This window comes from Salvia hispanica, chromosome 2 (genome assembly GCF_023119035.1).
Source record: "Salvia hispanica cultivar TCC Black 2014 chromosome 2, UniMelb_Shisp_WGS_1.0, whole genome shotgun sequence".
Lineage (NCBI taxonomy): Eukaryota > Viridiplantae > Streptophyta > Magnoliopsida > Lamiales > Lamiaceae > Salvia > Salvia hispanica.
Window position 1 is genome coordinate 15,804,123 of NC_062966.1, and position 21,170 is coordinate 15,825,292.

General features: G+C 33.1%; 3 protein-coding genes and 1 long non-coding RNA gene across 7 annotated transcripts; 2 read left to right on the top strand and 2 right to left on the bottom strand.

Moving 5' to 3' along the window:
• Positions 1-6,979: 6,979 nt before the first annotated feature.
• LOC125207382 (aspartokinase 1, chloroplastic-like) lies at positions 6,980-11,055 on the top strand. Of its 2 annotated transcripts, none has more exons than XM_048106691.1 (13): positions 6,980-7,358; positions 7,433-7,561; positions 7,657-7,711; positions 8,281-8,435; positions 9,222-9,371; positions 9,480-9,575; positions 9,666-9,782; positions 9,850-9,969; positions 10,056-10,148; positions 10,245-10,361; positions 10,447-10,563; positions 10,645-10,707; positions 10,780-11,055. In XM_048106691.1, exons 1-13 carry the CDS (start codon positions 7,017-7,019, stop codon positions 10,882-10,884), a joined length of 1,659 nt encoding a protein of 552 aa, XP_047962648.1. In that variant the 5' UTR covers positions 6,980-7,016; the 3' UTR covers positions 10,885-11,055. The 2 variants fall into 2 exon arrangements, with proteins under 2 accessions (XP_047962648.1, XP_047962649.1); XM_048106692.1 differs by having other exon boundaries at positions 7,433-7,515; positions 7,671-7,711.
• On the top strand, positions 10,811-12,738 carry LOC125207383. 3 transcript variants are annotated; one of them, XM_048106693.1, is made up of 8 exons: positions 10,811-10,937; positions 11,278-11,381; positions 11,460-11,574; positions 11,649-11,692; positions 11,766-11,876; positions 11,961-12,053; positions 12,136-12,242; positions 12,334-12,738. In XM_048106693.1, the coding sequence occupies exons 2-8, from the start codon at positions 11,290-11,292 to the stop codon at positions 12,489-12,491; spliced, it is 720 nt and encodes a 239-aa protein (XP_047962650.1). In that variant the 5' UTR covers positions 10,811-10,937; positions 11,278-11,289; the 3' UTR covers positions 12,492-12,738. The 3 variants fall into 3 exon arrangements, with proteins under 3 accessions (XP_047962650.1, XP_047962652.1, XP_047962651.1); XM_048106695.1 differs by having other exon boundaries at positions 12,337-12,738; XM_048106694.1 differs by lacking the exon at positions 10,811-10,937 and having other exon boundaries at positions 11,270-11,381.
• An 802-nt stretch (positions 12,739-13,540) lies between these two features.
• Positions 13,541-16,008, bottom strand: LOC125205760 (inactive leucine-rich repeat receptor-like protein kinase CORYNE). The gene is made up of 2 exons (XM_048104865.1): positions 14,660-16,008; positions 13,541-14,244 (listed from the first exon to the last, which is right to left on the bottom strand). The coding sequence occupies exons 1-2, from the start codon at positions 15,520-15,522 to the stop codon at positions 13,935-13,937; spliced, it is 1,173 nt and encodes a 390-aa protein (XP_047960822.1). The 5' UTR covers positions 15,523-16,008; the 3' UTR covers positions 13,541-13,934.
• Positions 16,009-20,654: 4,646 nt separating this feature from the next.
• Positions 20,655-21,164, bottom strand: LOC125205761. Its single transcript, XR_007173835.1, has 2 exons — positions 21,018-21,164; positions 20,655-20,784 (listed from the first exon to the last, which is right to left on the bottom strand). It is a non-coding gene; the product is annotated as an uncharacterized LOC125205761 (long non-coding RNA).
• Positions 21,165-21,170: the final 6 nt, after the last annotated feature.

Sequence of the window (21,170 nt, forward strand, 5' to 3'; positions counted from 1 at the left end):
ACATAAACATGGTTAAAGTTATAATTTTGGTAAGATTGGATAGAGCATTTGTCTTATATTGGGCTTTGAGTTAAGGTTAACTATGACACCAAACAATTAGAAATGTATATATATAATTCTCTATCTTGGTATTTTTGGTATTTGCACGACAAAAATGTAGTAATAATTTATGTTGATAATGAAGATTGTTACGTACAACAATCCGTAATCACATATTTGAAAGTTGGTTAAAAATTATCAATAGTAACTCTAAATAGAAAAAATAACAACAGATAAAGATAACAAATCGCATGTAAATTGAAAAGACACTTGGAATCATTTTTAGTGCATGAGTGTATACGATGAAACTGATTGAAACAAAATTTTCTAAATCTTAAGTCGCAAACAAAAGGTACAATCTCCATATACCAAAACGAACATATTATTATGTGGTTTGTCCAATTCATTATAATTACAAAAATATTAATTATTTTTTTAATTATAATTAATCGGACATTATATTTCAAGATTTCATAAATTCTACTATAAGATTCTTACAGTATTTTTTTCAATTGGATCTTTGGGAAAGAATAAGTTGGTAGGTGAAAATATTTGCGAAAAATGGACCACTAAATAAACTTTGCTTTGTTTGATGGTTTTACTGGAGAAGGGGAATGTTTGTATAGCAAACATGGGGCTAATGTCCATCACCAAAATCAATATCAATGTTTTAAAGCAAAAGAAAGTAAATATTTTAGATAAAGGGAATTAAACAAAGGTGACACATTGGCGGACGAAGCTTCGTCCAGCAATTTAATATTGATAGATTAATTAAGTGGCATCTTTAGTTAATACTCCATATGGGTTTCATTACTCGAAACGCGTCGACCTGCTTTCTATACACACACTTTTTCGCTTTATCTAATTATCACCCTATTTTATTGGTTTCCACTAAGCCCTAGATTAATTAATAAGTGAGTGCTCAATCTTTATCGTGTTTCTCTCTCTCTCCCCGGAAACCCGAAATTAAATTTATAGTACTACATAATCATGAAAAATGTTTTTCAGAAAAAATAAAAAATAAGGGTTTGGAATATGGATGTTAGATTTTGATTAGATTTGTATCCAATCGGTAATCCACTCAGCTTTTTGAATAAACTCTCTCAACTTATCCTTCAAAAGAATAGTGTTTCATATATACGTAGATCTGGTAGATGAGTAACATGACACGTGGACGGTACTTGGACGTCAACCAGAAAATAAGACTGTTTTTGGAATGATTTTCCTAAAATTTTGGAATCTGATGTTGATGCTTTATAAAGTCAATAAGAGTAGCCGAGTAGGGTGGAGATTCATATATAAAAAGTGCAGTGAATTATTGAATTTTGTAAGGATAATATATTGCGTAGGAGAATAAGTGAAGAGAAATATTACAGTTATGAATACTGGTAGAGTGGTAGTTTAGCCCTACACTAGGTAAACATGGACTAGGGAATTTTTTTTCTTCTACATTAGAGATTAATGGTGTAATACACGAGGAACAGGATAATTAGGGGATGAACTTACTACGTTTAGAAAGATTTGGCAATGCCACACTTCAAATTAGGTTGCAAGAGAAAATAGAGTAACTATACTAAATCAAGTGGCAACAACTACAATAAAATAAACTAGGCAAAAATAAAGGAGATATAAGCTTCTAAAACCTAACAACAGAGATAAATAACAAAAAAATCAACACTAGGCGATAGAAACACTAAACAAATCAACACTTGTAAACAATATTTTCTCTCCTTTCTTCTTCTTCAATATTTTCGAAACTCGCAAGAGTTTACAACTTAAAAACTGACTTCGGAAGTTTGGGAAGAAAATTTAAGAACAATAACAATAGGGCTAACAAGAAAGAGCAGGCTAAGAAAATTCAAAATATTTTTGGTTCCCTTTATTCCCTATAGATTTCGAACTAAACACTAGAGCGTGTTTAGTTACCCAGATAGGAAGGTGAGATATAAAACTAAGTTAGCTAGAATTGAGGGAGAAGGGCCCACTTAATTAAAACCACTTTCATGCGTTTGGTGTTTAATAAATGAGTGAATTAAATAAATGGTACCTAATCTTTCGTTTTCGCACATAAATGGTACTTGATCTTTATTTTATATCGTTTTTGATATCCTATAACAAAAATAACCCTAGGTATCAAACATGTGATTTTTTTTAATGGAGGATATTTTTGGAAATTTCAATTAAATAGTACCAAATATGTGATTATTTTTTCTTCTTTTCTTATTTCTCTTTTTCTTCTTTAGTTTCTTCTATCTTTCTTTTTTCTTCATTTTCTTTTTTTAGTATTTTATCTGCCTTTCTTTTCTCTTTTTTTCTCCTTAGTTTTTCTTTTCTCTTCTTTTTCTTCTTTCTTTTTAGTATTTTATACAACATCTAATTGCATTCATAATATAAATAAAAAACAAAATACCTAATTAAATTAATTATTTAAAATAATTAAATCAATTGAATATTTTTTATTAAATTATTTTATACTCATTTTAAGGTTTAAACACCTAACTAAAAATATTCAACTTTTTATATCATTATAAATACAATTCACAATATAAATTTTTATTAAGGCTATATTGATTAGTTACTAATTTAATGTAAAATAATAATAATAATAATAATAATAAAAATAATAATAATAATAATAATAATAATAAGAGGGAACATCTTTTTTGGTCCACAAACTTTGCCAAAGTATCATTTTAGGTCCGTGAACTTTAAAAATATCATTTGAGGTCCATCAACTATGGGTTAATATCATTTGAAGTACTTTTTTACTATTTCCATGTTTTTCTGGACGAAAATACCCTTAATACCTTAAAGGGTATATATTCCTAATAAACTTATCATATACCCATATTTTTTATAAATATCTTTACAATATATTTTTGATGAATTTTCTAAATATAATTTGACCTTCAATATTATCACTTAATTTTGTGACATGCAAGTAAAATTGCTTCTTCAATTTTTTATATTAAAGAATTTTAAAATTGAATAAAGAACTTTCTTAATAATAAAAAATTGAATAAGGATATTTTCTTGCATGTCACAAAATTAAGTGATAATATTGACGGTTGAATAAAGAACTTTCTTTAATAATAAAAAATTGAATAAGGATATTTTCTTGCATGTCACAAAATTAAGTGATAATATTGAAAGTTGAATAAAGAATTTTTCTTTAATAATAAAAAATTGAATAAGGATATTTTCTTGCATGTCACAAAATTAAGTGATAATATTGAAGGTTGAATAAAAAACTTTTCTTTAATAATAAAAAATTGAATAAGGATATTTTCTTGCATGTCACAAAATTAAGTGATAATATTGTAGGTCAAATTATATTTAGAAAATTCATCAAAAATATATAGTAAAGATATTTATAAAAAAATATGAGTATATGATAAGTTTATTAAAAATATATACCCTTAAAGATATTGAGGGTATTTTCGTCCAGAAAAATTTGAAAATAGTAAAAAAGTACTTCAAATGATATTAACCCATAGTTGATGGACCTCAAATGATATTTTCAAAGTTCACGGACCTAAAATGATACTTTGGCAAAGTTCGTGGACCAAAAAAGATGTTCCCTCTAATAATAATAATACTAATAATAATTATTATTGTTATAATTATTATTACATAATATTATGTGGTTCATAATTTATATAATTATACTACAATTATTTATTAATTACTATCAATTTTTAGTATTATAATAATATTATTATTATAATAATTAATTATAATTATAATTATATTTAAGTATATTTGAATGATATTAAAATGAATTAATTATTAATTTTGAACATCAAAATAATAATATTAATATTGATTAATAATAATGGTATAAAGAGTGAGGAGAATAAGAGAATATATTATAATATCACTTTTGGTACTAATTTTATGTATGCCCAAAATACCCTCTGTGACATGAATGGGAAAATATATTTGCTTAAAGGATATTTTGGGAAGAAAATTGCATCAGGTACCAAAAACGATATAAAATAAAGATCAGATACCATTTTCGTGCGAAAGTGAAATATCAAATACTTAGTTCACTCTTAATAAATAGATGCAGCTTTGTCAATGACAAAATAATTAATTGAATACTATATTGATCAACAATCATGTTCTGCCAAGTTTTAGGCGCGACTTCGAAAAATTTGAGCGGCGTAGATCTCTCAATAAATAAGCTTCATTCTCAATTGGAGAACTCACGTTTGGAGGAGAGTGCAGAATTGTTCCAGCAACTCAAATGCAATCATCTTCTCTGTTGTTGTAAAACTGTATTTTCGATTGCTGTAATGGGGCTAGATACCAGAGACCCCTTGGATCTTACACTGCATAAAGCGTAGTACATAATGGGTTGGGAGAATGCAATTTAATTGCCATTTATTATCTTCAATTGGTTGGGCAAAATTTGGGGAGCTTGAAGCAACACACGATTTGTCTTAATTGTATATGATATTGATGCATCTGTGGCATAAAAATACTGCTTTATTTGCTCCTTGTAGATGGTATGTAAAATGGAAAACGCCCAATGATGCAGAGTAGTATTGGTACCTTCTCACAGGAAGATACGGTTTGAATGAATTGTATATGATATTGATGCATTTGTGGCATCAAATTACTATTCTAATTGGCCCTTGTAGGTGGTATGTCAAATGGAAACCGCCCAATGATGCAGAGTGGTACTGGTATCTTCTCACAGGAAGGTTCGATTTGAATGAATTGTAGTTTATATTGATGCATTTGTGGCATCAAATTAATGCTTTAATTGGTCCTTGTAGGTGGTATGTCAAATGGAAAACGTCCAATGATGCAGAGTGGTACTGGTATCTTCTCACAGGAAGGTTCGTTTTGGTTGCTACTGTATTTTTCTTTTGTTATGTTTATGCATAGACGTCGTTGTAAGTGTATGCATTTGATGTTATATGCTGACATTTTCCACGAAATAGGTGTGGCTGGTTCGGTAAGGCAAAAGTTTCGTAAGGGGGACCGTTCACGCCGCATTTGGATCTTTCGTGAAGAGGAGATCTTAGCAGCCACTTTGCTGGATCTAGTTGCTCACGGATGGAAATCCGACAATGGATTTCGTACAGGATACCTGACCAAGATCAAGAGTCTTCATGCGGAATTTTCAAATTGCAACATCAGGGGGACTCCACACATCACTTCCAAAGTAGAAGTTTGGAAATGATAGAAGAGTAAAACAAACTAACCAAAAATGGAAGCTCGAAAAGTATCAACACAACAAATCAAGGAACACAATAAATGAATACTACAAAATTAACTTAGAACAATAACCACATCAAATAATCTTCTAAAACATGCCCAACACCATTAACTATAGATTTTTGTAAAAGTACTGGAGTACAATACCTAAGGATTTAAAGCTAGATGCCACAACTAATTCTACCCATGGTTAATTAACTCCAAGCTGATAAGAACGAAAGAGAGAAAATACTAGTACTACTGTAGATTGTGAATATTGAGTCATGGCAATTCCAAGGAGTATGGAGGGAGTACTATTTTGTTACAAGTTCAATTTAATTTTTTCCCTTTTTTTATTGACCTTGATGGCTGCCACCTTTCCAACACTTGGTTTGCACCCACAGAATATGGTCAATCTATTTATAAAAATCCATTTAAACTTGAATTGATTTGAATTTTGGTGCCAAGTAAAAGAAAACGCCTAGAGCTATGTTTTGTTAAAAGTGTGAACTAAACCATGGGCCTTTTATCTGATACAGTAAATCAGGCCTCACAAATCTCGTACCAGGAAAGGCCATATATTATTCTATTTCATTCCTGATTCTAAAATGACCTTCAAAAATCAAAACACTTAAAGGCTTCAAAAGATCTTAACCTCAAAATCATTCATAAAGATAAATCCTTTTCTAATCTACTTCAGCTTTCACTTCTCCCATCAAAGTCAATCCCCTCTTTACACATTATATGCTTAGTTAATTAAACTTTACAATTACTTAAACAATCACATGAAAAATTGAGAGATGCAAGAGCCAGTAGCTTGTTTATTACTACTAGTACAACTTAAACTTTGTAATTTATAAATATTTTATTATTTAAATAAATGTCATGAAATATTCTTATGTTTACTTCTTATAGTTTTATGGAGTATTTAATATTTGAACTCTACATTTTAATATCATCAATTTATTATTATATTCGAGTGTTCTTCTTCATCGTATAATCATTTTCAATTAGAACATGCTTACTTGGTACCAGAAGTTATCAAAATTTTTTTAAAAAAAATCGACGTTTTTGAACCAGTCAATTATCAATTCAAAATTGGTGGCGAGTTACAAATTTTGAAACTGTGGACCATATTTAGTTACTACTGTACTAATTCGATTAGTATTTCATTTTGGCAATTACCACTCAACCTCCGTTCCACGTTCCACGAGACATTTTTCATTTTCAATTAGAAGAGTCTTATCTATAATATTCTTTTTCTTACTTTACTTTTTTTCCTTTAACTATTTATAATTATTTTTTAAAATTGAGTACGCAAAATGAAATGTCTCTCCTACTATCGAACGGAAGGATTAGTATGTTTTAGTAGAAGACATTGGTGATTACTACCTCCGTCCCTGAAAATTTGATACAGTTTACTATTTTGGTCCGTCCCTAAAAATTTGATCTGATACACTTCACTTTTACCATTTTTGGTAGTGAATCACATATTCCACTAACTCATTCCTACTCACATTTTATTATAAAACTAATACTTTAAAAGTAGGACTCACATCCCACCAACTTTTTTAACTCACTTTCTATTACATTTCTTAAAACTCGTGTCGGGTCAAAGTGTAGCAAATTTTGAGGGACGGATGTAGTATTAAAAATAATAATGAAAATGGCGGCGAAAAATGTAACCTTGAGTTGAAGTAGGAGTAAACAGTAAAGTGAAGGTACTAAAATTGGAAATCAGAAAGCGAGGTAGAATTCATTCTCTGATAATGTCGATTTCACTCCACTCCAATGCTAAGATTTTGTGCACTAGATTCTACCATCAATTTAACCAAAACCACCTATTCCAACTCCCCGATCACCTCCATTTCCCTCCCAATTACCGATTCTCTGCCCTCGTTGATCACAAAAGGTCCTCCACCTCGATTGTTTACTGCAACAAAGATGGAGATGGGGGCGACGCCTTTACGTGCGTGATGAAGTTCGGCGGCTCTTCGGTAGCGCTGGCGGAGAGGATGAGAGAGGTGGCTAATCTCATCCAATGTTTTCCCGAGGAGAATCCAATAATCGTGCTTTCCGCCATGGGAAAGACCACCAACAATCTAATTTGCGTAGGTTAAGTTAAAAGTAGCTTTACTGGATTCCAGTTTTTCTGTGCATTTTGAGTCACGGAGTTGAATTATAGGCAGGAGAGAAGGCTGTCAGCTGCGGATTCACCAACGTGTCGGAGATCGAGGAGTTGAGCCTTATCAAAGACGTGCATCTTAGGTTATTTCTATTTTTGAAAGCTCTATGCAACATACAAGGAATAACTGTACTGTACTATACACTTGTTTTCTTAGAGTTTCTTCTATACATTGTGCAATACAAAATACAAATATCTAGCCAATTACTTATAAATACCTTTAGGTTGTGTTTTTCAGAACAGTGAACGAGCTGGGGATTGGTGTGTCTGTGATTACTGGTAAGGTTTCTTTGTGGCTGTTGCATTTATTCTCTTCAAAATAGTCTGAGAATTGAAAGAGCATTTTTTGTCCTTTTACACCTAATTTATAGAGCATTAGTTTCTCAATGGATGAAAGAATCTTAATTTTAGATATAGTGAGCAGTGATCAAGAAAATGTATTCTTTTTGTGGGTTTTACCTAAGTTCTGCTGATTTAAGTTATGTAATTGCTGACAGCCATATATTTCGCACTGGTTGGACGTTCCTTTATTTAAGGTCTGTTCTAGATCTCAAGAAGGTGTTATTTCTGCTTGAAAGACATTCCATTGTGCAGGTCATACACAAAGGAATTTTAGTAGTATACGTTTATCTCTATATAGAAATTGTAAATGTATTATGTATGAGAATCATAGTATTTTGTAATAGCGGATGAATTTCTTGGCTATAAAAAAACCATGCATCCAGTTACTGTTTAGTATGCTATAGTTGTATGCCCTTGGCTACTGCCTTATGATATAGATACACTTGGAACAACGATGCTATCTCCGTCGGATATTGGCATAAAGTTTTGTTTTGGTTTCTTCTCAGAACAACTGGATGAATTGGAGTTGCTTTTGAATGGGATAGCTAGACTGAAGGAGCTGACACCACGGACTCGAGACAAACTAGTTTCATTTGGGGAGTGTATGTCTACGAGGGTTTTTGCTGCCTATCTTAATAGCATTGGCGTAAAAGCACAACAAGTATGTTTGCTGCTCTTTCTTTCATGTTGAAGATTATGCTTAACTGACTCAAACCCCAGAACTTCTGGAAATTCAATATCTGCATGGTGTGAGTGAACATTGTTTTTTGGTTCCATAGGACACGCCATGCCTTTTTTTTTTGTTCCAAACAACACCGAAAAGTTTCTTGTGCAACCTAATGTGTAGCATGGCATCATATGGGCCCAAAACGTCATTTTTCTACCAGTATGACTTGAGTCGCCATCACATAATTTGAAAAAAAGTACTACTAGTTAATAATATACACGTTCATACTTGTGGAAAACATTGAAACAACTGAATTCCACTCAGAATGAATGAGAGGTTTCATTGCTCTAAGTAAGGCTACTGTTAGTTATATGGCACCTCCAGCCTCCCCAACATTTGGAGAAAGTTGGCACTTCCTTCTTAGGTTCTTGTTTGATGATTGACAAGGAGAAATTTGGCCTATGGGAAGTGTAGAATATAATTAATTGGTGAAACTAATTAACAGTTGGCAGTTGTGATGTGATATTGAAATTGTGTGATCTTGCATTGTTCTAGAAATAGATAAGTAAATTCTCTTATATAATCCAGATAAGGCTTCAGCTGTTGTGGCTTTAACTTCATTCTCTGAGACACATGGTTGAACATTTTTGTGGCTGCTGCTCATCTGTTTCAAATTGTTTCCCGTTTATATTGTGAAAATGGATTATCTAACATATCATTTGGTGCATTACACTCATTATCACTATCCTCTGCCCTTATGGTGGTCTGTGAATACTGCAGTATGATGCATTCGACATTGGATTTGTCACAACGGATGATTTCACAAATGCAGACATTTTGGATGCAACCTATCCTGCTGTTGCCGCTAAATTACATGCTGACTGGATTAGCAATAAAGCAATTCCTGTAGTTACTGGCTTTCTCGGAAAGGTTTTTACTCAAATCTGCTGACCCTGAGGAAGTTGTTTAAGCATCAACTGGTAGTATTTATTTACTGATTATAGCCTTTGAAAATTACAAAGGAGTTTCCATATGCAGGGATGCAAGTCTGGTGAGATAACTGCTCTAGGTAGAGGTGGTAGTGACTTGACAGCTACTGTAATTGGCAAAGCTTTGGGTTTACGAGAAATTCAGGTGAAATCATGAAGAATATTTTATGGTGACTCCATATATTGTTTGATTCATAGAAAAATAATCATTCGGTTTTGCTTCAATTTCCCACAGGTCTGGAAGGATGTCAATGGTGTTCTTACCTGTGATCCCAGTATTCATCCGTGTGCAAAACCTGTTCCTTATTTGACGTTTGAAGAGGCTGCAGAGCTTGCTTATTTTGGAGCTCAGGTTATTTTTCTGCATTCTTAATTATAGGTGGAAGACATGTATATTGAACATAGCAAATTTTGTACAGGTGTTGCACCCACAAGCAATGAGACCAGCTATGGAGAGCAACATTCCAGTTAGAGTTAAGAACTCTTACAACCCTAAAGCCCCAGGCACTCTCATCAGTAAAGATAGAGACATGACCAAGGTTTCTATTCTGCAAATACTACTACTACTACTACTTTGGATGGAAGAGCTCAAAGCATTGACCTTTCTATGTGAAATAACTGACAGGCTCTACTCACTAGCATAGTCCTAAAGCAGAATGTTACGATGCTGGATATTGTTAGTACTCGAATGTTGGGTCAGTTTGGCTTCCTGGCAAAGGTGTCAATCTTTATTATGGATCATGTCAGTTATTCTTCCACTTTGAACCTATCAACATGAGAAACTCAAAATGCGTTTGATATCTATTCATTTCAGGTATTTGCAATATTCGAAGATTTGGACATATCTGTGGATGTTGTAGCAACTAGTGAAGTCAGTATCTCGGTTACACTTGATCCATCAAAAATTTGGAGCAGAGAGCTAATTAAGCAGGCAAGTTAAGTATCCTATCTTCAAATGCAGATTTAATTTGCAAGAATGATAAGAAAAATTGAGTTGTTGGGCTGGGCATTATCAGGAACTTGACCGCGTGGTTGAAGAGCTTGGAAAAATTGCTGTTGTAAAACTTCTGCCGCAGAGATCAATTATCTCCCTCATTGGCAACATCCAATATTCTTCTTTGATATTGGAAAAGGTAGTTTCTCAGATATAGAGTAGAGAATCAACTGCCATTGCTGCTTGTGTTGAGAAGTTGATCTGATTTCATATTCGGCAGGCGTTCAGTGTCTTCAGGAGACATAACGTGAACGTGCAGATGATCTCACAAGGAGCTTCCAAGGTTGTGATATATCAACACTGGTTAAAAAAACCGTTGTTGTTTTGTGTTTTCTGACGAGCGGTTTTGACACAGGTGAACATGTCCCTGATAGTAAATGACAGTGAAGCAGAAGAGTGTGTCAAGGCCCTTCACTATTCCTTCTTCGAGAGCGGCGAAGTGGCACTCACCAACGCTTAGGCTGACTCTAACTGGGGCCCTTTAACCAACTTATTACTACTATAGTTGTTATTGTGAGTATACTTGATATGCTTTCACAATCGCTGCCTTAGATCCATCATTTTAGTGACTCTTACTCAGATTGTAACTCGGTTGTTTTTATTCTGTAATTCGTAAATTAGTTTTTTTTTTTTTTTGTTGCCAGCTATAAATCATAACTCAACTAAGCTCTGCTAATATGAAAACTAGCTACTTTTTTCAAGTTTTAGATCACTTTTTTTGGATGGGATTATAATAAAATTAAACTTGAAAATGTGAAAATATTAGTGTTTCAATCAACAAAAATGCTAGGATTACATAAAAAAAGAAATTGAATATAACGAGAATATCTAATTTTGGTTGGGAGTGAAACAGAGCAAAACAAAAATGGTGGAGAGATTTTTCTTGAGAGGCAACACGAAATTTGAGTTTGGGGATGAGAGCGAAGCTATCAGCATTCTCTCTGGGCCGCCTTGCTCGTAATCTTCTTCACCACCATTTCCTTATTCTCTCCGTTTCACCCCTAATTCAATTGCTCTCTCTCTCATTTTGTGCAGCGGCAAAACCTCATTGCTTTTCCAGTTCGCATTCAACTCCGCAGCAGAGGGAAATGCCGTAGTGATCTTGTGCCACCGCCGCACCCTGGAAACCACCCCACCTTTTCTCTCTCAGGTTTCCCCAATCTTCCACTCTTTTCTCTTTTTTTCCTCATCAAACCCCAGTTGCTATATTTCCTATCATTCCAGGATGTTGATCCATCTTCCGAGATTTTCCGCAGAATTGAAATCAAGTGAGTCCAATTCGCGCCTCTCTTCATCTTTGACTAGTGATAACTTGTACAATTTGCACTTGTTTATTGAAAGGTATGTGGAAGATGATGAAGGGATCAAGCGCTACTTTGCTGCTTTTCATTTGCATCCTACATTTCCGACCTCAGTTATTGTAGACAATTTCGGGCATTTCTTCGTTGAGAGGTTACAGGATTCCTTCATAATTTTGCATTTCTTACGCACTACTATAAATAGATCATTTTCTCAATGCTCGTGATTTGTCAAAAGGAATTGCCAAGAGAAATACAACAACCCTAGAGGAAGAGAGCTGGCAATGATCCGAGTGCTAGCACTCTGTCGAAATGCAATCAGCCATGCCAAGTGTGCAATTTTTCATATGTTCATTCCTATTCAATCTTGTTATAATTAGTTATATTGAAGCACGACATTGTTACCGTGGCAGTAAGAGCAGTCGTTGTGAGATTGTGTTGTCGGACACTCACAAAGGTGACACCCCGAGGCTGCTCTACATTTACAAGAGATGGGTGTCTTGCATCTACACTATCAAAGGTAAATTCCATTTCAGGTTGGATTTTTCATCGCATATGGTTAGTTTGGTGTTTGGTGTTATAGTAATAGGCCTCTTTGTTTTGTGTTGAAGAAGGGGTTGGGGCGGGGTCATTTGTTATGAAGAAAAGCTATTCAACTACGCCGAATGCAAAGCCAACATCTTCAGCTAAGTACTCGATATCGCTCCAATATTTGGTTCTAGAGGGACTCGTTCAGGAGACTGATCATCACACTAGAACAATTTCCTAAGTTGCATCATAATACATGAATTTAACTCATGGAATTTTAGTTGATATGGCATTATGTTTACAATCTTGTAAGTTAATGCATCAGTGTCCCCAAATATGAAAATATATGGGGTTAACTTCAGGATCCACCAGTATCTATGATAGGGATGCATTTGCTTGAAGCTGATGAAATACTTTAAATTTATCTTCTTTTATATGTATATAAGCTACTGCTTCTCTGTAATTACTTGATTCTAAACTCTTGGTGATGGGCTGGCTTACACTTTACACAAGGTGCCATTTCAAAATCATAAGAATGATATCTTCTTCTTAATACTAATAATGCTATGTGTTTTTATTTGAGAAATTGAGTGAGACAAACTTTGTATAGTCCTAAATCCAGTTGGATCAGGACGATAAGATTCCAAAGGGGGGCCTGTCCTTGTTTAACACCGCTTACCTTTGATTACTGCTACTTTGTAGTATTCGCAAATGGCTTATACTATCAATAATATTGTTTTTGCCCAGTGTTATGCGAGGTCTATTTGCATAAGCAATTGTTTTCATAAGTGAATAGGGCGATCAAAATTTGTCATTCATTAATTTATCAATCATTGGAGTAAATTGTTTATCAATTTCTTTGAAATGATAATTTTAATATTCTCTGTTTGGTAAGAAAAATGGAGTAGTATCTACTTTTAAAATTTCTTTCCCGGTAGATGATGAATTCAGTAAAAACTAAAAAGGCTGGTCAAAATGTCAAATCTATGCAGTGCCAGGAGGCCAACATATTAACCAACACCACTACTACCACCCATCATATCAGTTTTTCCTTTAAATCTTCCCGAATCATTGTGACGTGAATTCAAAATATTGATTCTATCACTAAACAATTGTTAATAACTTCTTGTGAACAAATGGAGTCGATGGAATTATTAGTTATTACTACCATTTTCAAAAATTGAATTGTGTATCATCTCGCAAAAACTAGAAAACGGACGAATGAAATTACTCTAGTTAAAAACAAAATTGGGTTAAATTGAAAAAAGAAAGTAAAGAACCCCCCTTGTATACGCATATCATAAAAATATCATAAACTATATTTTTTAAGCACATGGAGTAATTTGTATGTGAACTGTAATTTTCCAAAAAGAAGTAGACAATTAACATTAACATGTGTTAAAAAGCGGTGAAAATGTGAAATGGCCTCTTCCAAGAAAAAACCGAGCAAACAAAATCATCCCCACCACCATGAGCAAATGCCTCCCTACTCCATCACATCAATTTCTTCACTACACCAATCTCCCTCAAGCATGAAACACACCAACGCAGCTGTCAAATCCGAGCTCGAAAACGACCCGGAAGAAGGTGGAGCTCAGCGGTTGCTCCCACGGCAAACCTATGCACGCTCTCGTACAGTGGAAGCCGTGGGAACAACCAAAAGCTTCTTCTCTCGACGTGTGCTTCAGAAACTGTTCAGCTGAGTCAGCATGGAGACGAGCTCATCCGTTGAGGGGCGATCAGCGGGCAAGTCTGATAGGCACACAACCGCAATTCTAACAGCCATCAGCATCTCCTCCTCTTCCACTTCTTCTCCTAGAATGCTCTTGTCTAAAGCCTCCCGCCCCTCACCGGCTTGCTGCAACTGCCGGAGCCACTGCCCTAAGCTCCCCCCGCTCGCTGCTTCGCCAAAGAACGGGTCCAGCGGGTCCTTCCCGGTTAATAGAACACCTAATATGACCCCAAAGCTGAAGACATCACTTTTATCTGTATACCTAGAAATCAATAACAAATAAGATACAACTACATTTCCACAAATAATAGTTCAAGCAATGGATTTCTTACTATAATAGTTTCTACCATATTCTACCAAAGTGAATATCAACTTTATATGATGATGATCAACACAAATATACTTTAATTTTATGCTTTACACAGCTTTTGCATAAAGCTTAATGCACTTTCAGCTGTCTGCAGATTCTATAACTTTTTCACATGACCAAAGGAGATAAGTTCTCTTCTTAATCAAACTTTTTCTAGATGCATAATCATCAACCAAGCACAATAGATTATTGATCAAACATGAAGCAATCAATCACACTAAATATGTCAATAAACATTAGTCTAAAGTGAAGGACAAGCAAGTAATACTATTAATTACTGCAGTAACATGTAAGCATTGCTTCATACCTACAGTTCTGGAAACACTCGGGTGCATTGTAACCCGATGCTGCTCGTCTGAAATCAGGAAGGACGGCAGCCAATCCGAAATCGGCCAGCCTAGGGTCGAACTGTGAGTTCAACATGACATTCGAAGGCTTCAAGTTGTAATGCAACCTTCTGGGATCACAAGTGAAATGAAGATAATACAACCCTTTCACTATACCTACACCCATTCGAAGCCGAGACTCCCACTTGAGCTCCAACTGATTCTCCCTCACTCTCCTCATTGCATCTTCAAGACTCCCAGCCGGGGCAAAATCGTACACTAATGAGTATCCACTAGATTCCCACACATAAGACCTCAAACTCATCAAATTCCTATGCCTCAAGCTAGCAAGAACCTCGAGCTCCTTGTGTATCTTTTTCCTCAAGGCCTTGCCCCTAGCCCCGGCCCCACAGTTGGGCTCTAGCCTCTTGACTGCTACTACAAGGCCGTTGTCCATCACGGCCTTGTAGTATCTTCCAGTCGGGCTCGAGCTCAGAAGCTCCGAGCTGTTCGAGAGGGCTGATCTAAGTGTCCTAACAGATATTCTAGGTGAAAACAGCAGAGGGCCTTTGAGAATTGGAGCTCTATTCACATATTTCACAAAGTGCCTAAACAGCAAAGCTAAGAGAAGGGCACCAATCAATCCTGTCACACTCCCTAATGCTATGCTCAGGAAAATCCTTCTAAGCCTACTCTTGAGGCTGGGCGGCGGCGGAGGCTCGCCGGAGAAGTTCTTGCTCAGCCTATCTGCGCATTCAGCAGAAACTATGTTGAGACAAAAAGCTACAAACACAACCATCTTCAGTGCCTTGCTTGCACCAAGTTCTTGTCTTTTCTTCTCCATGGAAAGATAGCTAAAATATGAAAGCAAAACCTCTCATGAAATAAAGAGTCTTAGATAAGCATGAGTTCCTACCATGTCTCAAACACAAGATTCCAAGGGCTAAGCAGTATGGAGAGGAGAGAGAGAGAATGGAAAAGCAAACTGCATTTCCCCAATAAAAGGTGAAGAAAGTCACATCATTGAAGGAGGCCAGGCCACCAATTTCTCAGCAGTTTCTAGAGGAATCTTGGAGCCCCAAATGGCAAAAGACTGAAACTTTAAACGAAAATGGGAGGCGGAATAGGATAAAATCAAAGGTGGTGTTGAGAATGAAGGAGGAGGTGAATGATTACATCACAGATTCCATCCTTTTTGCACCCACCTTGATCTTTATCTTTGTCTGTTTTCTACCTTCAAATTCAAACTGCGCCTGAGAGAAGTGGAGTGTGGGATAGTGTTAAAAATGGTGAAAACTGCGAAAGGGAAAAGCAAAACCCATATTTCAAAAAGACAGGATTTTGCTAACACACGAATAACATTTCAAACCCAAAACATTCATACACGAATTGCATCAAAAAACATCATGTTGGCCTCTTTTCTGCTAAAAAGATTATACTTTTAAACACTATTCTAATAACACCCACAGATTAAATTACTCCGAATTGCTGTGTCTTGGGCTCTTGTTTAACCCGTTTTCACTCTCAGTATTATTGAAATTTGAATTTTCAAGAAAATCTTTTTATTCTAATAAAATTTGTATGAAGTGTCGCCATAAAAATTAGTACTAGCACTACTGTTAGTTATTGTAAATTAATATTCCAGATAATAGTAGTAATAAGAAAGTGTGGGTAATCATAGATTCATAGTAATGAAGATTTCTAGTACATGTAGTATTTGAAATTTGTATGCACAATATACACGAAAATGCAAATAATGTAGGCATTGGACCTGTACGCCAACGACAAAAAGGGAAATAAATGGATAATGTCATTATTGTTATTCACTTGTACTTGTTACATAAATATAATTAATAACCTACAATTTTAAGAAAAGAAAATGCATTGCCCTAATGTACTTTATATGCAATACTTTAAGATTGAAATAAATAAATAATTTAATAATTTATTGGCAGATCTTTAAATTGAATATCAAGAGTGAATTACATAAATGGTACCTGATATTTCAATTTAAAGATCTGCCAATAAATGGTACCTGATCTTTCACTTTCGCACGCAAATGGTACCTGATCTTTATTTTATATCGTTTTTGGTACCCAATGACAAAAATAACCCTAGGTACCAAACTTGTGATTATTTTGTTATGGAAGATATTTTTGTAAATTTTCATTAAATAGTATACCAAACATGTGATTATTTTTTTCATTTCTTATTTCTTTTTTTCTTCTTTAATTTCTCCTTTTTTTCGTTTTTTCTTCATTTTCTTCTTTCATTTTAGTATTTTATCTTCCTTTTTTCTTTCTTTTTCTCTTTAGTTTATGTTTTCTCTTTTTTCTTTTCTCTTCTTTTTCTTCTTACTTTTTAGTGTTTTATACATACATCTAATTGCATCCATAATATAAATCAAGAACAAAACACCTATTTAAATTAATTATTTAAAATATTTAAATCAATTAAATATTTTATTGAATTATTTTATACTCATTTTATGGTTGAAACACCAAACTGAAAATATACAACTCTTAATATCATTATGATTACAATTCACAATTTTAAATTTTAAATTTTTATCAAGACTATATTGATTAGTTATTAATTTAATATAAATAATAATAATTATTATTATTATTATTATTATATAATATTGTGTGATTCATAATTTAAATAATTATGTTATTATTTATTAATTATAACCAATTTTTAGTATTATAACAATATTATTATTATTATAATAATTAAATATAATTATAACTATAATTATAATTAAATATATTGTATGATATTAAAATATAAATTAATTGTTAATTTATAACATCAAAAATAATATTGATTAATAATAATAGTATAAAGAGTGAGAAGAATGAGAGAAGAAATTATAATATCACTTTTGGTACTTAGTTTTGTATGCCCAAAATAACCTTAATGATACAAATGGAAATATGTATTTGTTTAGAGGGCATTTTGGGGTCAAAATTGCATTAGGTACCAAAAATGTGATTTATAGGTACCAAAAACGATATAAAATAAAGATCATGTACCATTTATGTGTGAAAGTGAAAGATCAGGTATCATTTACGTAGTTCACTCTTGATATAAAATCAGAACTTAGCAAAATTTTGGAAAATAAAAGCAAACACCTCTAAAAGAAAAATGAGTTTTGTATGTATATACAAGAACATTCACATTTTTTTATATTTTTTCCCTGACTATAATTTTTAAATGTAAATACATTAAATTTGAATTTTTCTGATTTTCTCCCAAACATTTCCGGTCAAATTAAAGCTAATGTGGAGTACACTTGACGTATTACTATCTACGTGGCGAAAAGTGGAAAATCAATAGGACAATTTAAGCAAATTTTAAGAAATGTGTTGCCCTAACAGTGAGATTTTTTTATTTTCCCCCAATGAACAATTTAAATCAAAATAAAATTATTTTGTAAATTGCTCTAATTTTACCTTTTTCTAAATTGTAAAATTTTATTGTTTGACAATAAATATTTTTTAATTATATTAAACTATGTATACTGTCTTGAATAATTAACACATTTTAAGAGATGTTACGAATTGAGATATTTGCGATTTTTGTCTTTCAAATTCCATTCGATTCGAATTGTGATTATTTTGATTATTATAAATTAATACTTTATTTTTGTGATTTAATATGAATATATAAGAATTTGCATATAAACTTTATTTATCAACCATTTTCTTTATTCAAATGATGTGTTATAAACAATTTAATGAATTATTATTTGAAAAGCTTCACTCTCTATGAATTTTGTGAATATACATTAATACTCATGTCTGAATTTAAAAGGTGTTGGAGGATTCATGATTTTAGAAAGAAAAAAATTACGGTTAAAGAAAATATTGGAAATTTTCAAAAGTTTGGTGGAAATTCTTCAAAGTCCGTGGGATATTCTAGAAAATCTTGAAAATTCGTGTATTTTCAAACAAATTACCCTTCTTTATTCAAATGATGTTGTTTTAATACTCATCGTTTTTTTCCCACGTTAGCACTTCCAACTAACACGTCAGCTTCAATTTAAAGAAAAACTATTTTCTGAAGAAAAATGAAAAACTATTTTTTGAAGAAAAATCAGAAAAAACTCAAAATTCATCTATTTAGATTCAAATATTAAAGATTGGAGGAAAAACCAAAATATGTGGACGGACAAATATCCTATTTCTTCACCGTTGTCCGTCAACTAAGGCCCAAGAAAATAATTATTTACACGTAAAAAGTCTACAACTAAACTTTCTTAAACGATATAAGTACATACTTGTAGCAATTAAATTGAAGCGCATCATTGGATTCATAAATATAGTAATATGGTTTCTTGAAATCTTTTTTATTTAGGCAAAGGGGCCACGATTACAGTGGCGGACGCAGAAATTTTGTTTAGTAGGGGCTGCATTGTACTCCATCCATCCATATTTATAGTCTCATTTTGACTTGCGCGGCACAAGTTTTAAAAAATTGTTTGACACTTGTGAAGAAAAATTATGAAAGAAGTTAGTGGAATGTAATCTTATTTTTATACTCCATATATTGGATTTATAATAAAATATGACTATAATGATTTAGTTGAATGTGAGGTCCAATTATCTAAAATGGAAAAAGGGGATAAGAGTTTAAATCGTGGATATTCTAAAAGGGTAAATAAGACAAGTTTTCATGGACGAGGGAATAACCATAATTTTCAGTTTTACGGTGAGATAATAATTATAAGCATCTTGGAACTCTAATTAAAACAAACATATATCAGAAAAACTCTTCGAAATAAAATGCTTATTAGATGAGAGAATTTAAAAAGATAACAAAATAATAAGTGTATTAGTAATAGAAAATTGAATTGAACTGAAAAGAATTAGATAAAGAAAATCAAAAAGTTTTTTTACAATTGAATAGATAAGGAAAAAAAGGTAAGAGAAATTAAAATTATCAATGAAAGCTAGTTAATATATATTTTTTAAAATAAAGAATCTGCATTGTTTTAGTTAACCTTAAGTTTTCAAATTGAAATAGATTAGGTTGTACTTGTAGTACTATGTTTTTCAATATACTTAAACCAACCTGAAGAAATTAGAGTATAACAACACTTGCAAATAAATTGGTGGTTCATTTTTTTAAAACTATTTGTGGTTTTTAAAAGAGACGGTTTTCAATTTACAGTCAAATCCCAGTGTGTCATTACGGAGTACAAATAATATTATTATATTGTATTATACCCTCCCAGGTCGTCTTCTTCCTAAATGCAGCGGTATCCATCATTTTACTCTGCACTTCAGGATCTTAGATTCAGCCCCTCCTTTTCATTCCACTTTCTATAATTTACTCTCCAGTAGCAATTTTTTGGAAGGGCTGAAACTCGATTTCAAACTTTTTGAAAATTTTGCAAGAAGAACAAATGAAAAAAAAAAATTGGGGAAGGGCTTAAGCCCTCCCCCATTGCTTACTGTGTCCGCCAACACGAATGTAACATTAGTCAGTATCTCAGCTTGAATTATTATACATTCTAATCTACTTTTTTTGTTTTCTAAAGGCATCTTATCCATTCTCAGCTGTCTAATTTTACGATTATTCTTTAATAAATTGATTGCCGAAAGCATAACATCATCGAATCTTGTGCGCTATCTCCACCCTCCATTTCCCTGCAATTTATGCACAAACCACTTTTCTCAAGATACCATAAATCCATAATCATTTTCTTTCTCATCACCCTCTCTATTTATCAACATATTCCTATGTTTCCTATTTCTATAACTAAAGGCACCAATTTGAGATGGAATAATGGGGGAATCTCTTTCTTATAGTACTAATAAATAGTCTTAAATCTAAATCTCAGCAAGATTTTATATGTAAAGTCCGTTACACAAATTTGGGCTAGTTTTCCTCAAAAAGGTCAAATAACTATTTCCATGCAAACTCTCTTTTTTACGTATATATATTCATTCTTACTATATGAAAATCTTGAAGAACCCCCAAAATCAATTAAATAAATAAATATTGTAAAAAGGGACCATCAAAATTACATGCACCACCTAATACAAAAGGAGTGAAGGCAAGAGAAATTGACAAGGCACAACTCCTGTTCAAATTCCTGGCAAAGTATACACAAAAAGTCATGACTCAACACAAAAACTCACCATCCTAACTAGCATGTACAAAACACACACCAACACACCAAAATCCCCCTCAACAACCCACCATTTTAATAAATAATAACTCAACCAACATTATATTTTACACCAGTCTCATTACACCTAACGTCCCCATCACCATTAATCATAATGGCTAGATTAACCTTAGGATCGATGTACAAGCATATGCTACCTGTGCAGGAAACCGGGATTCATGAACGGCGTTCTCAATAGTAGAGAAGCAACGATACATAATTACAGTAGCCGACTCCAAAGCCCCCAATCACCACCATTCATGCTTCAGTCCTTCAGAGATATCTTGCTTATGTCCTTGACTTAGATCATC